This window comes from Sinocyclocheilus rhinocerous, unplaced genomic scaffold, assembly GCF_001515625.1.
Source record: "Sinocyclocheilus rhinocerous isolate Xijiao unplaced genomic scaffold, SAMN03320098_v1.1 scaffold1427, whole genome shotgun sequence".
Classification (NCBI taxonomy): domain Eukaryota; kingdom Metazoa; phylum Chordata; class Actinopteri; order Cypriniformes; family Cyprinidae; genus Sinocyclocheilus; species Sinocyclocheilus rhinocerous.
In genome coordinates, this window is record NW_015632469.1 from 235093 (window position 1) to 255509 (window position 20417).

Below are 20417 nucleotides of genomic sequence, written 5' to 3' on the forward strand. Positions count from 1 at the left end.
CAATGACACTATGGACACGGTCCGTGTCACTAGTTAAAATTGCTTATTTCTCTGGATTTAAACATTCTTTGAAACATTTGGGATAATGTAAGTACACAAGTCAGCAAAATATATAACACTGTTCTAGTGGTTTTTGGATATTTTAATAAAAAAATCTTACATATTGTGCCTTTAAATGAAAAAATCATGCAAAAGGAAATGATAATGTACTGTATTTGGTTTCAGTGTTGACTTGAGCTCTTCTTCTCTCATTTCCCTCTGTATCAGGGTGGTTTGGCATTCGCAAAGACTTCTGCCAGTTTCTTCTCGAACTCTTCCCCTTCCTGAGGGAGTATGGCAACATATCCTATGACCTGCACCACGAGGACTCCGAGGTGTCCGAGGAATTGCCCATCCACGAGGTGCCTAAAATCCCTCCCATGCTTCGTAAGAAGACGGGTGTGGTGGTCACCCAAAGTCCTGGGAAATACTTTGTGCCGCCTCCCAAACTGTGCATCGACATGCCAGACTAACATTCAAAGCTCTGTCCTCGTTCGGCTGTTCATGAACAGTATAGCACTATGCGCTGGGCTCCGCTTCAGGACGTACCATTTACGAAGAAAAATCCAATCTACACAGATGCTTCTCCTGAGACTCTTAAGGAAAGACTCTTAAGCTCAAATACTGACTCCCAAGCGTTTTGTATACCATAGCCTTGTGTCTGTAAAATCCATAGATGGGACCTGTTGCCTTCTGGAGCGGATCTTTGAACTTTCCAGACAACTCAAAGTCAAAGGACTCGCCGAGAGACCGTCTAATCTGTAAATAAGCAAAGTGTTTCGTTTTTTTACCAGTTGTGTGTTTTCTGTATTTTAAATCCATGTGTGGTGTAGGCATTCAGTTACTCATCCGTCGGTCTTAGCTACATCTAAACATTCGTTCTGAATCTGCAAGATTTTTTCTCTGTGGGAACACACGACGGTTCCTCATTTACACTGTGATTGCAGCCTTTTCTGTGGAAGAAAATCATTGGTATAAAAGCATTATTTACGTCAATCATTTCTGCATCTGATAGGCTGCTACCATATGTGACTGAGGCTAGCCAATGAAAACCATTAGAAGACTGAGGTTTTCAATGCAGAACTCTCCAGACTTTCACTCCAGTGTGATACATACTGATTTCACACCCCGTACAGTTAGTAGGTAACCTTTCTTGAAAATATAACCACTACCTGTATGTTCCCTGTCATTTCAGTCCATTGAGTTGGCCTCTTACAGTAACAGTTTTCTTTTAATCCCCTTTTAATTGCTATTTAAGTGTTGACCAGTTGCAGTATGTTGCCTATATCCTACACCCAGATCTGAAAACTTGTATTTTTATGTTGGATACTGTCATGCAAGACAATATGAAATATTGTCCTCTTGTTCAATGGCTAGCAGACATTGACTTAATTCACTTTCTCAGCTGGTCTGAGTGAATAGCCATAGAAATGTGGATGTGGACCAATATTACGGTTTCATTCCCCACTGTACACATTAACCACTCTCGACGTCCAGTGTGTCCATTCCTTTGTAAAGGCAAGACATACCGTAGCTCTCGACAGTGCCTCACATTAAAATGTTATCATGCAAAAACTGTGTGAATCTTTTCACGTTTTAAAATTTGGAATTATCCATTATCTTGCATTTATCACATATATTATTGTTTCCTTTTTGAATGACGGGTGCTTGCTAAGGCTCACACTTAGAGTCAGGAGTTTATTCAAGTATTCAGTATAGTAGTAACTTGCAACTCTTTCTGCCGTCAATCGTGTGCTATTCAATTTTTCTGTCGTTGGTTATTCAATTATTCGAAAAACTTTTTTTTATGACACTTTAAAAATACGTAAATATCAACAGAGCTTAAGTTACTTTAAAATTGTAATCCGTTACGGATTCCAAATTACACAGCAAAAGTTGTAGTTAGTAACATAATCCATTACGTTACACATTCTAGGTAATATAATCGGACTAGTAGTTTTGGATTACTCGTTTATCACATTGATTTAAACAGGTTAATCTTGTACCATCTTGATATAAAAATACAAAGAAGAAAATATATTCCATTCATTGTTATTAACAATCATGAAGTGCATTAAACATTACATTATGTCAAGGTTTCCCAAACTAGTTCGTAAAGGAACTGCAGGGGGTTTGTGAGTTTAATGAAAAGCTAACAATTAAATCATAAACGTTAAAATAAATAATTTTAAAACATAACCAATCAAAATAAAACACTAAAAACGGAAATATTTAGTTTGTTTACCTGAAAAAGAGGTTCAGATGACAAAAAAAGTTTGGGAATCCCTGCATTAAATGTAAATTAAGAAATAAAGTGAATTTGTGCATTTTAATGTGTTTGAAAGACGAAAGCCTCCCAAAGACAGTAATACGTGGTTGAATAACCTACTGATTGAAATAAAAATGAATGTATTCATCAGTAGTTGAAGCAATGTTGAGAAAACGCTTCTTAAACGTGAAATGATTTCTGTAAATCCAGGGGTCAAAAAACAAGTAAGAAAAATAGGCCAAACTGCTCAAACAATTTTGTACCTTTGCACTTTATTTGTGGCCTCTGGATAATACATTTATATGAGCAGTTTGGCCTATTTTCGTGTGCGGATCTTATTTGTTTTTTGATATTTGAACTATTTTCGGTTCTACGCACCGCCAGATGTTTATGAACTTCATTGGAGTTGGGCTTGTGTCTGGCGCTACGCTTTTTCCAGTCTCTTCAGTTGTAAATCCAGCAGTCAAATGCAGTGTGGCGTCTCAATTTTCTGTGTAATTATATTTACCTGACTATAGTGACTGGTCTTTGTGTGAATGTCCAAACTGGAAGACTTTCATATATAAGCGGTAGGCTACTTTAGAAAGGAAGATTTAAAAGATGGAAAAGAGGAATTAGGGAGAATCAGTAAATTATGAAAGTATTGTGAATTTCTTAATTTTTGGAATCTGATGTGCAATTTCCCCCTTTTTTAATAATTGACGTTTAAACATATAAAATCTAAAAGTAAATCCACACTGTCCTTTAGGGGGACATCTTCCCCCTTCTTACCTCTCTTAAGAGAGAGAGCATAAAAGTTTATCACTTATCTTTTTATAACAGAAGAGTTGAAGACAGAGTGTACGCATCTTCATTCTGTTCAAAAGTTTTCACCCCCCGGCTCTTAATGCATGGTTTTTCCTTCTGGAGCATCAGTGCGCGTTTGAACCTTCTGTAATAGTTGCATATGAGTCCCTCTGTTGTCCTCAGTGTGAAAAGATGGATCTCAAAATCACACAGTCATTGTTGAAAATGGTTTAAATACACAAAAATGCTGGAAAACCAAAGAATTTGTGGGACCTGAAGGATTTTTCTGTCTAGGACAACTGTTCAGGACAAACAAGGGACTCATGAAGAACTATCACTAAACAAAAACACACAGCTGTGGATCATTCAGGCAACAACACAGTATTAAGAATCAAGGGGATGTAAACTTTTGAACGGGGTCATTTTTATAAATTCAACTATTATTTTCTCTTGCGGACTATATGTAAACATCTTTTATGTGAAATATCTTATTCAGCTCAGTACTAAATAAACAATAACATGCATTTTGCATGATCCCTCTTATTTTGGTAAAATAATTAACATTTTGCAGATTCTGCAAGGTGTATGTAAACTTTTGACATCAACTGTAAATAGGCTATATCAAGGCAACAGCATGGAGAAATGTGTGTGGTGAAGCTTTTTATTATTATTATGCAACAAAAGAACAAGATATACAAATACAAAGACAGAATAAGAACAAAAGGCAATGAGGGTTACATACATTAATCCATAGCATACTATGTTAGCTTATAAGAACACACACCATGAAATAGTCTTACATGCAATAAAATTATTAGAGTTTCTTAAATCTTAAGTATCTTTTTTTTTAATCAAAAAAAGTTTTCTTTGAAAATGTACATTTATGAATGTAAAATTTGGCAAGAAATAGCAATAAATTAATACATTTAAAGTGATAAGGGTCTAGATTCAACGAGTAACCAAAAACGCATTTTTTGGGGGGTTATACAGAAGTTTAAACATAAATAATTTTTAACAAAATTAGAAAAGTCCACCCCGAGCAGTTCACAGTGTGTGGTGAAGCTCCTGATGGTGGCAGCAGCGTTAGTGACGCAGTGTCTGTGTGCTCCACCCAACGGCCAGAGCTGAAGCACAAAACAACTCCGCGAGCGCTGCGCGAGTCATGGCGGCAAAGAGGATCTCCTGAAGAACAAACTCTCCGCAAACTCTCGCCAAAAGCGTGTAACAAGCCACCGACGACCGTCTGGATCTCATACAAATAACAAAAAGTCCGCCTGACGAAGGAATTATGGTCACCGAGTGTCGACTTTAAAGCTAGCAGAGCGCAGCTAGCTCAAGAGTTTGGCGTCGCGACGAGTTTCGCGAACAGTGTGAATAGAGTGTAAATATAGTAATATATGTAATTTAATACAAAGTAGTGTGAGAAAAAGAACTCTTTAAGTGTCTCTCCGAGAGTTTATTCGCTGTGTAGTGTGTCTGTGGACGGGTGGAGATGGCTCAGTCGCCGGTAGCTGTTCAAGTTCCTGGAATGCAGGTGAGTTTGTGTGGAAAGGTAAAGCCAGGCCATCATCATCATAATCATAGGCTAACCTGCATTACTCATGAATCATCCATGTTGCATCTTTACATTCGCTTCTGTCAGTTCTTTAACAACTTTTCAAAAAAGTACCATTTTTTAAATCGTACTATAGAAAAGCCATGTTTTTGTGCACGTACCACTGTATTCTTTTAGATTATTTAAAGTGCCATGGTACACGCATATGGTAATTATCTACTACCAATGTAAATGAGTAAATGTTATAGTACCATGGCATTATCCTCTGATACCTGCGCAATAGTAATTTAGCGATACTCTTTTTGTTATGGCATAACTTACTTGTGTCTATTCAAGTTAAATGTGTTGTGTAGGACGACGAAAGTTGTTATAAACTGTTGTCAAATGTGACCATGGCCCACAAAACCAGTCATAAGGGTCAGTTTTTTTTAAATTGAGATTTATACATCATCTGAAAGCTGAATAAATAAGCTTTCCATTGATGTATGGTTTGTTAAGATAGGACAATATTTGGCCGAGATACAATTATTTGAAAATCTGGATTCTGAGGGCGCAAAAAAATCAAAATATTGAGAAAATCGCTTTTAAAGGGGTCATATGATGCGATTTCAATTTTTCCTTTCTCTTTGGAGTGTTACAAGCTACTTACGACTGGTTTTGTGTTCCAGGGTCACATATTACAATGCTAGATTATGAAAAAAGTAAATGTCTCCAAGTTAAGTAATACAAAACAGACTGTGGTGAGTGGGTGCAGGTGTCCCTCATTAGCAATCACTCCACCGGCCTCGCTCCGTTCCCACGGCTCTCGGCCCCGCCCCCACTCGTCACACAGACATTGATTTTGTTTTTAATATTAATATGCAGTTCACACTTCACAGTTTACTGGACATTTGAATTTGAGCTCATGATATCTAATGTCATTCTGATTTATAAAAATGTGACAGTTTCTACTGTAGTTACTGCTACATGGGAAATATTAAAATGATTGGTGACTCATGTTTAGTAGCATTATGTTTTTATATTAATTATAGCATCATTATATGTTTCAGAAATTAGAAACACCAATGAGCAACATGCATCTGATATCTAATTATTTCCTTGAGCTGTTTTCCAGTATGTTGCATTAAGGAGCATATTAATGGATTCTAAGTGTATTTATTTGTGTATATGACTGAATGGATGGCTTAGTCACTATGAGCTGATTTGTGGTCCGGATCAGTCTATATTTGGATATCTCTATGCTCCTGGTCTAATGATGGAGCAGATATTTGTGTATAAGGTGGCATCTGCTCCCTAAAGGTGTGCTAGCACTCACTCTTGTTCCCATCTCTCTTTATAAAGCATAATGAGTCTGCTTTTGCTGCTCGTGATCTAGGACAGTGATGTAATCCTTGTGTTTTAAGCTGTTTTGTGTGACAGCCTTCCTTGCAGCACAGGAAGTCTGAATGTGGTTCCGTTTTGTGGCCGCTGTCTCAACTTCACACTCGGTAGACGCTTGGAATCAAGCCGTGTTTGGTTGGCGGCGCATTAGAACTTCAGCTCTGTTCCTTTTTTGATAACAGACGGAGGTCAGAAATGTCACTGATCCAGAACACCACAACTAAGCATGTGCTCCTTCCTGGAATAACACACACACACACACACACACACGTACGTTGACTTCTCTGCTATGACAACTGGGTGGTATTGTTAATCATTATGCACAGCAGATGGGTAACAGAGGTGGGTAACTTTGCTCATTAATGTTACACTTGTGACGCCTTTTTAATGTTTATTTTGTGAGTCTGCCTGGGGTTTAAAGTGCAATTATTCTAAATAGGCGATACAATTGTCCAATCATAGAAGTGATGTGTTATAGCTCCAGAAGTATGAAGGAGTGTCGTTCTCAGGCGTAGTGTCTGGGTGTGGCCTGCAAGGAAGTGTTTCGAGCGCTGGTTTCCCATGGTTAACACCCGCGTCAGGTACAGCGAAAGTCTGAAGGAACACGATGACAGCTTGTTGTGTCATGTAGTGCACATGGGTACGTTTTCCCAAATGCATTTCCACAGCCCCTGAGGTGTGTACCTCTTTGTTGCCAGTTCATGTGTTTGTATAGTGGAGGAAATGCATCCAGCTGATAAATCTTGTGGGGTACGTTCACACCCTCGTTGCAAGCTTGTTAACATACAGATAGCCTGGTCATTAACGTACCGGTCTGTGCACAGCGGTTTATCAGAAGGACGCAGACGGTGGAGCAGGGTATGGCTCATCACTGCTGCTTCACTGGATCTAAACCGCATCGGAGATGCCCAAAGACCAGTCTAATTGGACGTGAATTCTAACTATACAAGCCACATTCGGTGTTTAAATAAATTATTTTACCACAAAACCTGTCACTGCACATTATCTGAATTTGCAAATCAAGCAAAAAAGTATCATGGTATTCTTAGAATTTTGGTAGACAGCAATTATGGATGCAAATTTTGGTGAATTCTTTTAAACGGTTAACCAGTTAAAAAGGTTAACCAACAATTATCAAACATGTCATAAATGCAGAATTTGGGGTGAGAGATATAAGCAAAAGCCATATTTTCATATTCTTTAATATTTGGTTGCAGATGATATCACAATGTGCATGTTTTTGAAAAACTTAATAAAAAAACTACTAAAAAAAAATATAGGTCCTTATGTCAGTTTCCAAATGAATGAGTGTCAATGTTGCAGAGTTAGTCATTATTCAGCTCAAGTTTTGTTCTCATCTGATAGCATCAGTGCAGTTGAATCGACAATATTACTAAATATTAATGGTCTTTTAAGCCCAAATTGCAAAGAAATCAGCTTTATAAACTAGTCCGTTTTAAAAAGGTGCATTAAGTGGTAATGCCTCAATGGCGTTAGATGCTGCACTGCCATCTATAGATGTGGATCTGCATGATTGTCTTTGAGTTTTTTGTAAATTACACTGATGCTAGTGAGATTTAGAGAGTAGTCTACGCAATAATTAATTATCTTACCTGTCCAAAAACGTTTTTGTTGGGCGTCCATTCTCATGATTTTCTCCATCAAATATTTATACCTTGTGTTGGACACACATGTTTGCTCTCGTTTTTTTTTTTTTTAATTCTGTCTTATTGCTACAGAGCGTTTCTTCTTGTCTCCACTAGTAAAGCATGATAGTAAGTGTATCCAATGACTTATTTTTACTCCTTGCATTTACAAACAACACTATGCTACTAGAATATATACAAAGACAGCAACCAGTGAGCGTGAGGATTCACTCCGATGTTTAGTGAAACACCATAGGTCATGTCATTTCAACAGTGAAATACATTGCACCATAATTAGCCCTTGTGTGTCAATTTAAACAAGTTAGAGGACAATGTCAAAAAGTCAGAACGCCGATTAGGAAAAACATTCATTCTGATGCATTATTATTTTTGTGCAGTGTCAGATTATTTTAAACTACCTTATACACACACACACACACACACACACACATATTTCTCAACACTCGCATACAGAACACACTCTTGATATCCATACCAATAATTCCATAATTTCAATTCAGTTGGCCTTTTTTCAGCAGAAGCACAAAACAGGAAAAAGTGAGTATTTGCTCCATGTGTACTATCAGGTGGAAAATAGTAAAAAAATTTAAAAATTGTAAATTTTGAAGGCTCACCAACAGAATAAAAGGCTATTAACAAAGGATGCATGATTTAATGCTTAAATGGCACTGGTGTTAAATAATTTAAATATTTTAATGGGTGTCCGTGGAAACATTTTTTTTCCTTAAGGTTCTGAGTGCAATTTTTTTGTGCCCAGTGTAAAATAGATTTATAAAAGGAATTGATGGTAAAATATTTACATTCCAATAAAAATACACTTTTTTTGACTAACTGTATGCTGTTTGCATTAACACAGCCAAAATCAGAAAACTAAAAGACAAAAATGTCCCTAAGGATGCACAAGGGTTAAAACATTTTTATAGGAAACTTAAGAGAAACTATATAGGCCTATCGTTATTCAATATAAATGCCTGGTTAATCCAGTAAATACATTGATTCAAGTTTCATGAACCTTCAGTTTCACTAAATTTTCTTCAAAACAGACATAGGTGAAATTATTGCAGTTCAGTAAGGGTGCTTTCACACCTGGCCTGTTGTTTCGGAACCTGGTGCGTTTCCCCCCTTAGCTCGGTTCGTTTGGGCATATGTGAACATGGCAATCTCGCTCGGATCCGCGCCAAAACAATCGGTCTGAGATCGCCTGAACGAGGTGGTCTCGGCTCGATTGAAAACGAGCACTGGAGCGGTTCGGTTGTAGTGAGAAAGCAATCCGATCCAACGGAACAACAAATTAGGCTACATCACAATTTATGATGGGTAATTATGTAAGTTCCATAAAAAACATTAGCTTTGTTGTTTTGCTAATACCTCAAAATTAAAGGCAGAGTAAGTGATTTTTCAAAACAACAATAAGCCCGCAAAGCTGTTGTCGTTCCATCCTGACGGAGGACAGCCGTGACAGCTAGTGGAATCCCGGAAAATGAACCGTGAAACGTTGACCAATGAGAGAACAGTTTACTCGCACGTGACTTGTATTAACAAATTTGGTCCGTTTAGAAACTTTGACGTGTGAAAGCGAACCGCACCAAGAATAAAAAGCAACATTGTAATAATTGTAATCCCTGTTTCGGAACAAAGCAATCGATCTACAGGTGTGAAAGCACCCTAAGTGAGCTACAATCTCCAATCTTCATGCAGTCAATGACTTGTCAGACCGATTTAAACCGTTAAACACTGGTAATACCATTTTCCAGGTTTCTCACAATGCTCTCCCTTTTCCATATATTGTGAATATGGATTTGACTATATTGGATAAGTGGATAAGTCACCAACTTCAGACACAGATTGATGGTGGAATTTATCAAGTGTTGGGAAGGGAAGTGTTTGAAAACAGCCGCCTGTCAATAGTTTCATTATCAAATTTATGTTACATTCCAAGTGATGCCTTTGTGGAGCATTTAGAAGAGAAAAACTGAAATACCGATGAGGGTCAAGCAAAGTGCATGTTTCTCACCGCGCAAATCCTGTTCAATGGAGCCTGTGATTGCCATTGTATTTTACTTCAACCATGAAACATTATGCATGTTTATATACTCATTCAACTGTGTGTGTGTGTGTGTGTGTGTGTGTGTGTAATTGACAGCAAGCAGGATATGGCTTTCTAGTGCATAAAGGTGCCCTTGAACATATGCACATGCGTCGGACAATCTATCCCTCCCCAACTCCCGTAAATAACCTTGTTTTGATTTCATGCAGACTTTTCATGTGGACTTTAAAGCTAATAAACAGACTAAACGCAACAAAACTCCGTATTGGATGCGGTGAAATAACTGTATCTGCAATAGGTAACCGATACCAGTTAAACCGCTGCATATATTGATTTGTAGAGCTCCCCTCCCAAAGGTTTCTTGGAATATTATTGATTAACCCAATGTGGCATTGGCATTCTCTCTGATATAAACACTTACGAACTACTTGTCTTTGATCTTCATTGTTCCTTGTTGAGCCTTTTGTAAAACTGAAGGAAAATAATCAAGCAACTGTACATGTTTTTGGTGCAGTGAAACATGGTTTATAAAGAAAGGGAGAGGTCTTTTAGTGTTGAATATCAGAGATTTTATGTTAATAGTCTTATTTTATACTATAAACTTGCATTCCAAATATGTGATTACAGCAAATTTACCTGAGATGTATAGTTAACCAGTTGACTACCTAATCTAGTCAACTCAAACTAACTCTGTAACTTTTGTATTCCAGAACAGCCGAACAGACCCTGAGGAGTTGTTCACTAAACTAGAGCGTATCGGGAAGGGCTCGTTCGGTGAGGTGTTCAAAGGCATCGACCGCCGCACTCAAAACGTAGTGGCCATCAAGACCATCGATCTTGAGGAGGCAGAAGATGAAATCGAAGACATCCAACAGGAGATCACCGTACTCAGCCAGTGTGATAGTCCTCATGTTACCAAATACTATGGCTCTTACTTAAAGGTATGGATTGACTTTGACTTTTTCCACACATTAGCTGTGCTAGTAGTGTTGTCACAATAACAAAATGTCAGTAGTGGGTGCCAATAACAGTAAAATTCCTCAGTTCTTGGTATAGCAAAAACTATTGGAACTCTATCTGAGACCAATTTAAAAAAAAAAAAGAATTCTATGTTAATTATTAATGATAATAATAAGTAAGTAATACATTAAAACAGCATGTAGCCTTCAAATGTTTTTTAAGTAAATATTGCTTTTTTTAAAGTTTTTGTCTCATCCGTTGCTATGATGATCACTATGTCAGTCTTTGCAGTTTTAGATTCAATCTAATATTTAAATACGGATGTCACTCCTGAAACTATGCTGCGTGCAGCATTAAAAAAGAACAAATTTCATTCAAATTGAATGGGTTGTATACAGCTCCCTTCATAATCAATTCAGTTCAGCGCAAGTTTACAGAGTTCTGCACTCTTGCAAAAACTTGGATATAGATACAGTCTTATTGTATCCAGAGCATGTGAGCGGGGAGCGGAGTGGTAATATTTCCTTAAGAGCGCAGTCACGACAACTCGCCAAAATAAAAGTTCAGTTTAATTTTTTTTTTTTAAATGACATAATAATAATACAATGTTTTAATTTATATAGTAAGCCTCTATTACAGCAAGTTGATAAATAATAGAAATGCAATGTTTTGTTGTAAATTGTTTTCATTCACTTTAAAAGATTGAATGGCTATAGTTTTATGAATTCATTTGATTACCACTAGTTTTGATTTTACATTTGTATGAAATCTTTAATCCAGAAAAAAAGTGACATACAGAAAAATTAAAATGGACAACACAGCATTTGGGAAAAAAACTTTTCAAAGGCCCTTCTTATTGTTAATTTTTTTAAATAAATTACATTTTGTAAATGTCTTACGAAATTAATTGGCTAGACATACTTTTTAATGATTACAATTTAATTAAACCATTAGAATGGAATCGAGAATGGAATTCAGCACAGAAAAGCCCTTGTACTACTTGTATGTTGCACATTCTTTATCATCGGATAGGAATTAATTCAAGGGTTAAATAGGTTAGGTTTTGATTTTGCTTCAGAAAAAATGGATTAGTTTAACAAAATTTGTAAAATACTATATTTTGAATTTGTTGATAGTACCATTCTATTAAAATATTTTGACAGTAAGTAATAAAAACAAAAAGCATTAAATATTAATATCATTTTCCTTAATATTTTTAATTGAAAAGAAAAAAAATTAATAGTCTTCAGTATGTGTAGTACACCAAGCATTCACACACATACACACAGAACATGCGGACTTCATTCAAATAGCAGTCTTTTTGCGCTTTAATATTCACAGACACTAGTCCATATCACCATTAAAGGATAAGCTCTTTGCCCAGATGTCGCACCAGAACTGTTTTCGGAACCAAAATTTAAGAATTACGCACGGTTCTAGTATTGTTCTAGATAATCACCGGTTCTCTGTTCCCAGCCTCAGGTTTTTTGAGGCATGAGTAGCACAATATTATCATAGCACTGTAGTGCTGTGCATTGTTTGTAACACTAGTACATGCACAGTACGCATGGTTGCCTTTGGATTAAAATAAATACAAAAGAGGGCTGAGGATATATTTTAATGGGGAGTTCGGAAGCTGTTTGTAAAGATTTGATGCCATTGGTGACTCATGGCCAAACCCTTTGTGCTATGTCACAGTACCTGTATTTCTGGAAGGCTGCCAGACAGAACGTGCGCTTTTTGTCTGGCCGCTTTGTGTGTCTGTGTGCATCGATGGCCAGTGTTTGTTTCCAACAAATGATGACAAGTCTGCATCACGGTTAAGTATCAAGTTAAAAAAAGAACAGGGGCCTTGTGTATGAAACGTGCAGATTACAACTAAAAGTGTGCATAATGGACATAAAGTAGATTTTGCATACACAGTTTTCAGATTGATAAAACCACATGTGCATTAAAATCTGCACAATATTCCCTTTATAATTTTTTTAAGTTAAAAATTGTGCACACATGCACAAGACTTTTCCCCCATCCTGTTTCCTCCCCAAAATAACCATAGGCTATATGGTGCCTGCAATGCCTAGTTTCACTATGCATTACCTTATATGCATATAATTTCCATATGCATATTCCCATCCATGTGACACTACCACATTAACAGAACAAGACACTAGGAGTATATGAATTAACGAGCCCCCTAGTGTGTGTCATTGTACTGTCTATGTTGCTAAAACATCTTCAGTATTGAAAGACTTGCATTTTTTTAATTAAAAATAAATAAATAAATAAATCACATTATGTGCGAGGAAAATGGTGTACACCCATTTAAATGCAAATTTTGTGGTGATCAGATTTTTTTTGACCTATGTAATAAAGTTGTTACAACACCAACATTTTACATACCAGTGAATTTTCACATTTCCAATTTCAATACCACATAGTAAAATATGAACTAATATAAAGTTTAACAATGGTTGAAAACAAGTAAATAGTCAGTAATAAAATAAGAACAGACAAACAAATGTTACTACAATAGCACAAACAAATACAACAGAACAAAGATACAAATTAAATAAACAGTGTTTAAAGTTTTTAGGTAGGTCTAATGGTAGTATTTAGGACAGAAATACTTCAGAAGTTGAATAAAGTCACCAATTGTAAAATAACAATGCATTGTTTTCATCATGTAACATCCACATTCTTTATTAGAGATGAAAGTTTCATATCACAGTTATAGTGACAAATTATTACTGTTATAGTGTTATTAAATACTGGTGGTGCTGTTAAAAATTAACTGTTAATATTTAAGATGGCACCAGGTGACCATAAGAGGTAAACCCTACTTAGTGCAGGTTTAAATGAACACAACCTTAGTTAAGCAAAGCAAAGTGCATTTTTATCCTTTCAAGGACTCGATGTATCAGTAAAACAGAGGAGTATGTACATCATGGTGATAATGAGAAGATTTTAATTAAAACATACTGTTGATGACAATATAATGAGAAAAATAACACCGCTAGATTATTAATCATGCATCATCAGTGTTTTTGAAAAAGAAGAATTTAAGGACTATGATTGTTTCAGATGATCAAGTCGGTAAACTAAGGCACTATTGGGTTAATTAGCACTATTTAACCTGCATCCTCTATTAAATTAAACCGATAGGCTACATGCATGCACAACAGAAATATATTACAACGTTTTTCTATCTACACAAAATGCTGTGAATGCACAAGTGAACTTGAACTAAATGATGTGCTAGTCAGAATGTAACTCCTGTTATGAATGCACTCTTTCCGTAACAATGCGCTAAAACACAGGCAACTAAACACAAAGAATTCACAACGTTGTATTACAGTAGTGTTCTCATGATAGTGTTATGTATATGACAGCTTGGCGCACTGTACATCTTGCTGTACATCTTGTATATCAAGTTCTTCCAGACATTGCTGCATGTTTTTTTTAGCCATGAAGAGTAACTTAATTTATACGTACTGTTGTCCATAATATGATGAAAAAAAATATCACTGCTGGATTATTAATAATGTATCTGTGTTTTTGAAAAGGAATATTTAAATGGAATGTTATTGTTTCAGATAATCCAATTATAGTCAATAATGTTGGGCATTGCCTATAATTGAATTGCTTTTGTAGTGGGTTAATTAACTCAACCAAACCGCATCCTATATGAGATTAATCCAATACACACACAACAAAAACATAGTATTTTATTCTATTACATCCTATACCCATTCTATTACAATAGTGTTCTCAATATATAACGTAACATATGGGGAAGATTACTGCTGCACATGCATTTTGCACTTGACCATATTTACATATTTACTCAAACACAATTTTAATCATAATTAAAACATGGAACGATAATACTAACTATCTGGAATTTTACTGTGGAACTGTGATTTTTAGCCATGAAGAGTAACTTAATTTATACGTACTGTTGCCCGTAATATGATGAAAAAAATATCACTGCTGGATTATTAATAATGTATCGGTGTTTTTGAAAATGAACATTTAAATGGAATGTTATTGTTTCAGATAATCCAATTATAGTCAATAATGTTGGGCATTGCCTGTAATTGAATTGCTTTTGTAGTGGGTTAATTAACTCAACCAAACCGCATCCTATATGAGATTAATCCAATACACACACAACAAAAACATAGTATTCTATTCTATTACATTCTATACCCATTCTATTACAATAGTGTTCTCAATATATAACGTGACGTATGGGGAAGATTACTGCTGCACATGCATTTTGCACTTGACCATATTTACATATTTACTCAAACACAATTTTAATCATAATTAAAACATGGAACGATAATACTAACTATCTGGAATTTTACTGTGGAACTGTGATGAAAATTTTCATAATTTACTCACCTTAATATCATTCCAAAAAGATACAAAAGTTATCTGAAGGGAATGGTACAACAGAAGTTTTGTACATATTATGAAAGTCAGTTTAACCCAGTACATTAATGCCCCAAAAAATTGCATAAAGGCTGAGTGAAAATCCTTATGACTCAAAACAGGTGTATTTTAAGTTTTCTGAATGCACTTTCAAAGCAAATATTGTCAAATATCTACAATATACATGCGAGAACCAGTGAGGTTAGTCAGTGTTTCAGGCTTTGCTGTATTTGTCTTATTTGGGTCACAATTGACTTTCATAATATGAACAAAAACAACTGAGAGATTCTTCAGATATTTTCTTTTGTCTTTCACAGGAGAAAGCAAGCCATAGAAGTTTAGAATTATATGAGGGTGAAAGAGTTTATTCTGGGGTGAACCTGTTCATCTTGAAATATTTTAAGGCTACATGCTGTTGTTTTAAGATGTTTGTATTTCTAATATTTAAGTAAGGCTGCTGCTAATAATTATTCTGATAGGTTGATTATTTCTTAGTTTAATTAATTGAATAAAAAAGCCGTTTTCTTCTGTATCTTTTGAAAAGAAAATACCATATCTTGGCCAGTGGTCTCATCCAAATTGAAGGCTGAATAAAAATAAAACAAAACAACAGCGTAAATATAGGGTATGCTATACATTGTGCATGAGAAAGCTTTTAAATATAAACATACATTATAATTTCAACAACAACAGCTTTTGGTCTACAGTTTGAACGCAGAAGGACAAGTTAATAAAAAATAAGGAAAAACAAAAGCTGTGTCAACTAATAAGAGATTGATTGCCGGTGATCTCACATTCACTCCTCTGACATATGTCATAATCCCATTATAGTTACTTCTCTCATAAAATGTGATGATATATTCATCAGATATCATGCTTGCCAGTGTTTCCTGTACCAACAACAAAAGTCAGACAAAAAGATTACATTACGAAACTCACTTTTGAGTTGACTCACTCAGTGAATCAGAGCTATTACACAGTTGGTCATAATTGAAATTTTTCAGTGCTTTCCTACCTCTGAGTTCATATCTAAATGTCTTGTTTTTCCTTTAGGGTAGTAAACTATGGATCATAATGGAATATCTGGGAGGAGGTTCGGCTCTGGACCTGGTAAGTGCTTTGACTTTATCTGCGAGCGATCATGAGCCCTACACCCTCAACCTGGTGTGTGTGTGTGTGTGCGTGTGTGTGTGTGCAGCTGAGAGCTGGACCCTTTGACGAATGCCAGATAGCCACCATGCTGAAGGAGATTTTGAAAGGTTTGGACTACCTGCACTGTGAGAAGAAAATCCACAGGGACATAAAAGGTGTGTACGCAGAGGAATATTTGTGTCTGCTTGGATGAGTGGGTGTGACGACTTTGTTTTTCCACTGCCGTTTGTTTTTCCACTTGTTTGAACTATGCAGGGTGAGGTAGATTCCGGATGGCTGGTCTGCAAATAGCTGCACTGATTGGTGTTGTGTCTTCAGTAGTTTTGTGTTATTATTATTATTATTATTATCGTTTTGAAAGGACTGGAGCTCAACCTTAAACTTGTGATTTGATAAAGGATTTTACATCTTAAAACCTTGAGTTGAGGGTTTGAACATTTGAAAATGAAGAATTTAAGACAAAGCTGAATTTTCAGCATCATTTCTTCAGTCTTCAGTGTCACATGATGCTTCAGAAATCATTCTAATATGCTGATTTATTATCAATGTTGGAAACAGTTGTGCTGCTTAAGATTTTTTTTTTTGGAACCTGTGATGCTTTTTTCAGGATTCTTTGATGAATAAAAAGTTAAAAAGAACAACATTTATTCAAGATAGAAATATTTTCTAGCAATATAAGTCTTGACTAGTACTTTTATTTGATCAATTTAACACTTTCAATTTAAGTCTGTGCTGAAAAAAAAGAAAGAAAATTTGCTGACCTCAAACTTTTAAATGGTAGTGTATGTTGTTACAGAAGGTTTCTATTTTAAAAACCCTGAAAAAAGCATCACAGGTTCCAAAAAATATTAAGCAGCACAACTGTTTCCATTCAGTTCCAAATCAGCATATTAGAATGATTTCTGAAGGATCATGTGACACTGAAGACTGGAGTAATGATGCTGAAAATTCAGCATTGCATCACAGGAATAAATAATATTTTAAAGTATATTAAAATAGAAAACTGTTACTTGGAATTGCAATAATATTTCACAATTTTTACTATTTTTTCTGTATTTTTGATCAAATAAATGCAGCCTTGATGAGCACAAGTCACTTAAAAAAAACAACATAAAAAATCTTACTGATCCCAAACTTGAACGGCAGTGTATATTTTATTGTAGTGTTAGTAGTTTTTTAAAGAATAAAGAGTGTAGAGTTGAATACCCTTAAAAGTAAGGCTGCAGGATAATGGTATATCACAATTATTTTGCTCAAATATATATTCATGATTATTAAACATGATTATTGTTTTTTTAGTTTTTGGTTTGCTCATGGTTTGCTTGCAGATTTATTTGCAGCAAACAGCACAAATAGCCATGTGAAAGAAAACACTGTTTTTATTACACTTTCATTTGAGCTGAATATCTTAATAGAGATCGACAAACTCCAGCTTACGTGTTTGCCAGTATTTTCAGCTCATCAGCGCTTTCTCTGTAATGTAAAGAGAGCTTGTGCGCGTGGTTGCCATGTTAGGAAAATTAAGTAAACCAGTGGTCAGAAAATGTATTCATTTATGAAAGTATCCATTAAAAATTGGGGGACTTGACATCTAGCAACTGCAACCATGGAAGTTTGTGGAGGCTTGTTACCAATGCAGGATAACGCAAATGGCGAATGAAAATGAAGCATTTTCAGGATATTAAAACAGCAAATATCGCAAACGATAATGCTTAATAAATTGAGAGAAGCAGTTACCATGATCACAATATGATTCATCTGTAGCCCTATTTCTATTAGCAGCAATTCTGTTGTTTGTGTCTGGACTGTAGCAATGTGAGACATTTTCATTTGAAATAAAATTCAAATTGCAATTGCAATATATAACAAAATAATCACAATATAATTTTATGCCCAAGACATGCAGCCCTATATATGTCAACAATTAAAAAATTAACAATCAAAATAAAACGCTTACTAAAAAAAGGTTAGATGTAAAATGTGACCAACATCAGTGAGTCATGGCCATGTGAATGTGTGAAAAAAGACTTACTTACTCTGTAATGTAAAGAGAGCTTGTGCGCGTGGTTGCCATGTTAGGAAAAGTTTGTGTTTGAAGTTTTGAAGTTTGTGGAGGCTTGTTACCAATGCAGGATAACGCAAATGGCGAATGAAAATGAAGCATTTTCAGGATATTAAAACAGCAAATATCGCAAACGATAATGCTTAATAAATTGAGAGAAGCAGTTACCATGATCACAATATGATTCATCTGTAGCCCTATTTCTATTAGGAGCAATTCTGTTGTTTGTGTCTGGACTGTAGCAATGTGAGACATTTTCATTTGAAATAAAATTCAAATTGCAATTGCAATATATAACAAAATAATCACAATATAATTTTATGCCCAAGACATGCAGCCCTATATATGTCAACAATTAAAAAATTAACAATCAAAATAAAACGCTTACTAAAAAAAGGTTAGATGTAAAATGTGACCAACATCAGTGAGTCATGGCCATGTGAATGTGTGAAAAAAGACTTACTTACAAACAGAATGTTTCAAAGGCATGTGTTTATGTACTGCGGATGATTGCAGTCAAAAGTAGCCCAAAAACAACGTAACATGTTGCAAAGGTGTTGAAATTATCTCTTTGACTACATGGTCTCTCCTGTTCCTACTGTGAAAACATTTAATACATCGTGAAATGGAAAAATTCATCAGTTTTTGTTTATTTGAGTAATAGTAAAAGCTGCCATGTCTGTTGGTCTCCATTGTGTCTTGTTTTTACACGGTTACAGCTGCCAACGTGTTGTTGTCTGAGTCTGGTGAGGTGAAGCTGGCAGACTTCGGTGTGGCGGGACAGCTGACAGACACGCAGATCAAAAGAGAGACGTTTGTAGGTACACCGTTCTGGATGGCCCCGGAGGTCATCCAGCAGTCTGCCTATGACTCGAAGGTACGTCCCTCTTGAAAGTCCTCTACTTGGGTGTTTTTACGTTCGTGCTCAATGTCTTCTGAGCTTTTAGCGCTACTGCATCGACCTTTTGGGTAACAAGCAGTTACTCTGGCCATGTGATGTAATGCTCAGATCTTATTGGATGGCCCATGTTTTCGCTTTGCGAAACTGAAAAGAATTGTCGGACTGGTTCGAAAAAACACATTCGCATTTTCGGTGCGTGAATGTTCGCGGTCTGTGTGGAAGCATCCATAGGAATCTGTTGTTTTATTCCAGCGCGGCCGATATTCGTTTAGCTTTTTCGCGCTCCGAGTGGACAGGCCTTTAAACACTTAATACACCAGCAGTCTTGTGTACAATCTCAACACTATGAAAGTAAACATTTCCAGAATTACATTGTTGTTTTCTATGTAGAGCAGGCTCATGAGTTTTTTTTTTTGCTCCGTTTTATTTTGTGAAACCTTACTGACCTTTTGGGTAACAGCAGTTACTCTGGCCATGTGATGTAATGCTCAGATCTTATTGGATGGCCCATGTTTTCACTTTGCGAAACTGAAAAGAATTGTCGGACTGGTTCGAAAAAACACATTCGCATTTTCGGTGCGTGAATGTTCGCGGTCTGTGTGGAAGCATCCATAGGAATCTGTTGTTTTATTCCAGCGCGGCCGATATTCGTTTAGCTTTTTCGCGCTCCGAGTGGACAGGCCTTTAAACACTTAATACACCAGCAGTCTTGTGTACAATCTCAACACTATGAAAGTAAACATTTCCAGAATTACATTGTTGTTTTCTATGTAGAGCAGGCTCATGAGTTTTTTTTTTTGCTCCGTTTTATTTTGTGAAACCTTACTATGGTTTCACAACTCCGCTTCGCGTCGTGTCTAACAACGCCCCTTAACTGTTGTAAATTCACTGTAAACCACGGCTTCTTGAGGCTTATTGCTTTTATAAAACGGTTATTCCATATACGTAGTAAGGTTTCACAACACAAAACAGAGCAAATAAAGTGTAATGATGTTAATAAAAACGGTATTCTTCCACCAAACAATGTAGTTCCTCAGAAACAGTTGTGGTTGCAACAAAGTGGTTGCCAAGCAACACAAACGTAAACAAAGGTGTACGTTTGTAGAGTAATTTACAACAGCTTCGAACCGGCTCAGCCAATCAGAATCAAGCACCGGAACTC

The 20417-nt window shown here is 36.0% G+C and overlaps 2 protein-coding genes across 3 annotated transcripts in view; both read left to right on the top strand.

The window, feature by feature from the left end:
* The window catches only part of tmem185 (transmembrane protein 185), an 11204-nt gene extending 9590 nt beyond the window's left edge, over positions 1-1614 (top strand). Inside the window, exon 8 of one of the 2 annotated variants that reach the window (XM_016555382.1) lies at positions 268-349. Coding sequence is in view for 1 of the 2 variants with exons in the window: in XM_016555381.1 (XP_016410867.1) it covers positions 268-512 (245 nt within the window). In the remaining variant the exon portion in view is untranslated. Of the gene's footprint in view, positions 1-267 lie in introns of both variants that reach the window. The other variant, XM_016555381.1, reaches the window with a different exon arrangement.
* Positions 1615-4155: 2541 nt separating this feature from the next.
* The window catches only part of LOC107742430 (serine/threonine-protein kinase 26-like), a 24398-nt gene continuing 8136 nt past the window's right edge, over positions 4156-20417 (top strand). Inside the window, exons 1-5 of the mRNA XM_016555383.1 lie at positions 4156-4628; positions 10454-10684; positions 16194-16250; positions 16339-16447; positions 19074-19231. Coding sequence (XP_016410869.1) covers positions 4587-4628; positions 10454-10684; positions 16194-16250; positions 16339-16447; positions 19074-19231 — 597 coding nt within the window. The 5' untranslated portion in view covers positions 4156-4586. The remainder of the gene's footprint in view (positions 4629-10453; positions 10685-16193; positions 16251-16338; positions 16448-19073; positions 19232-20417) is intronic.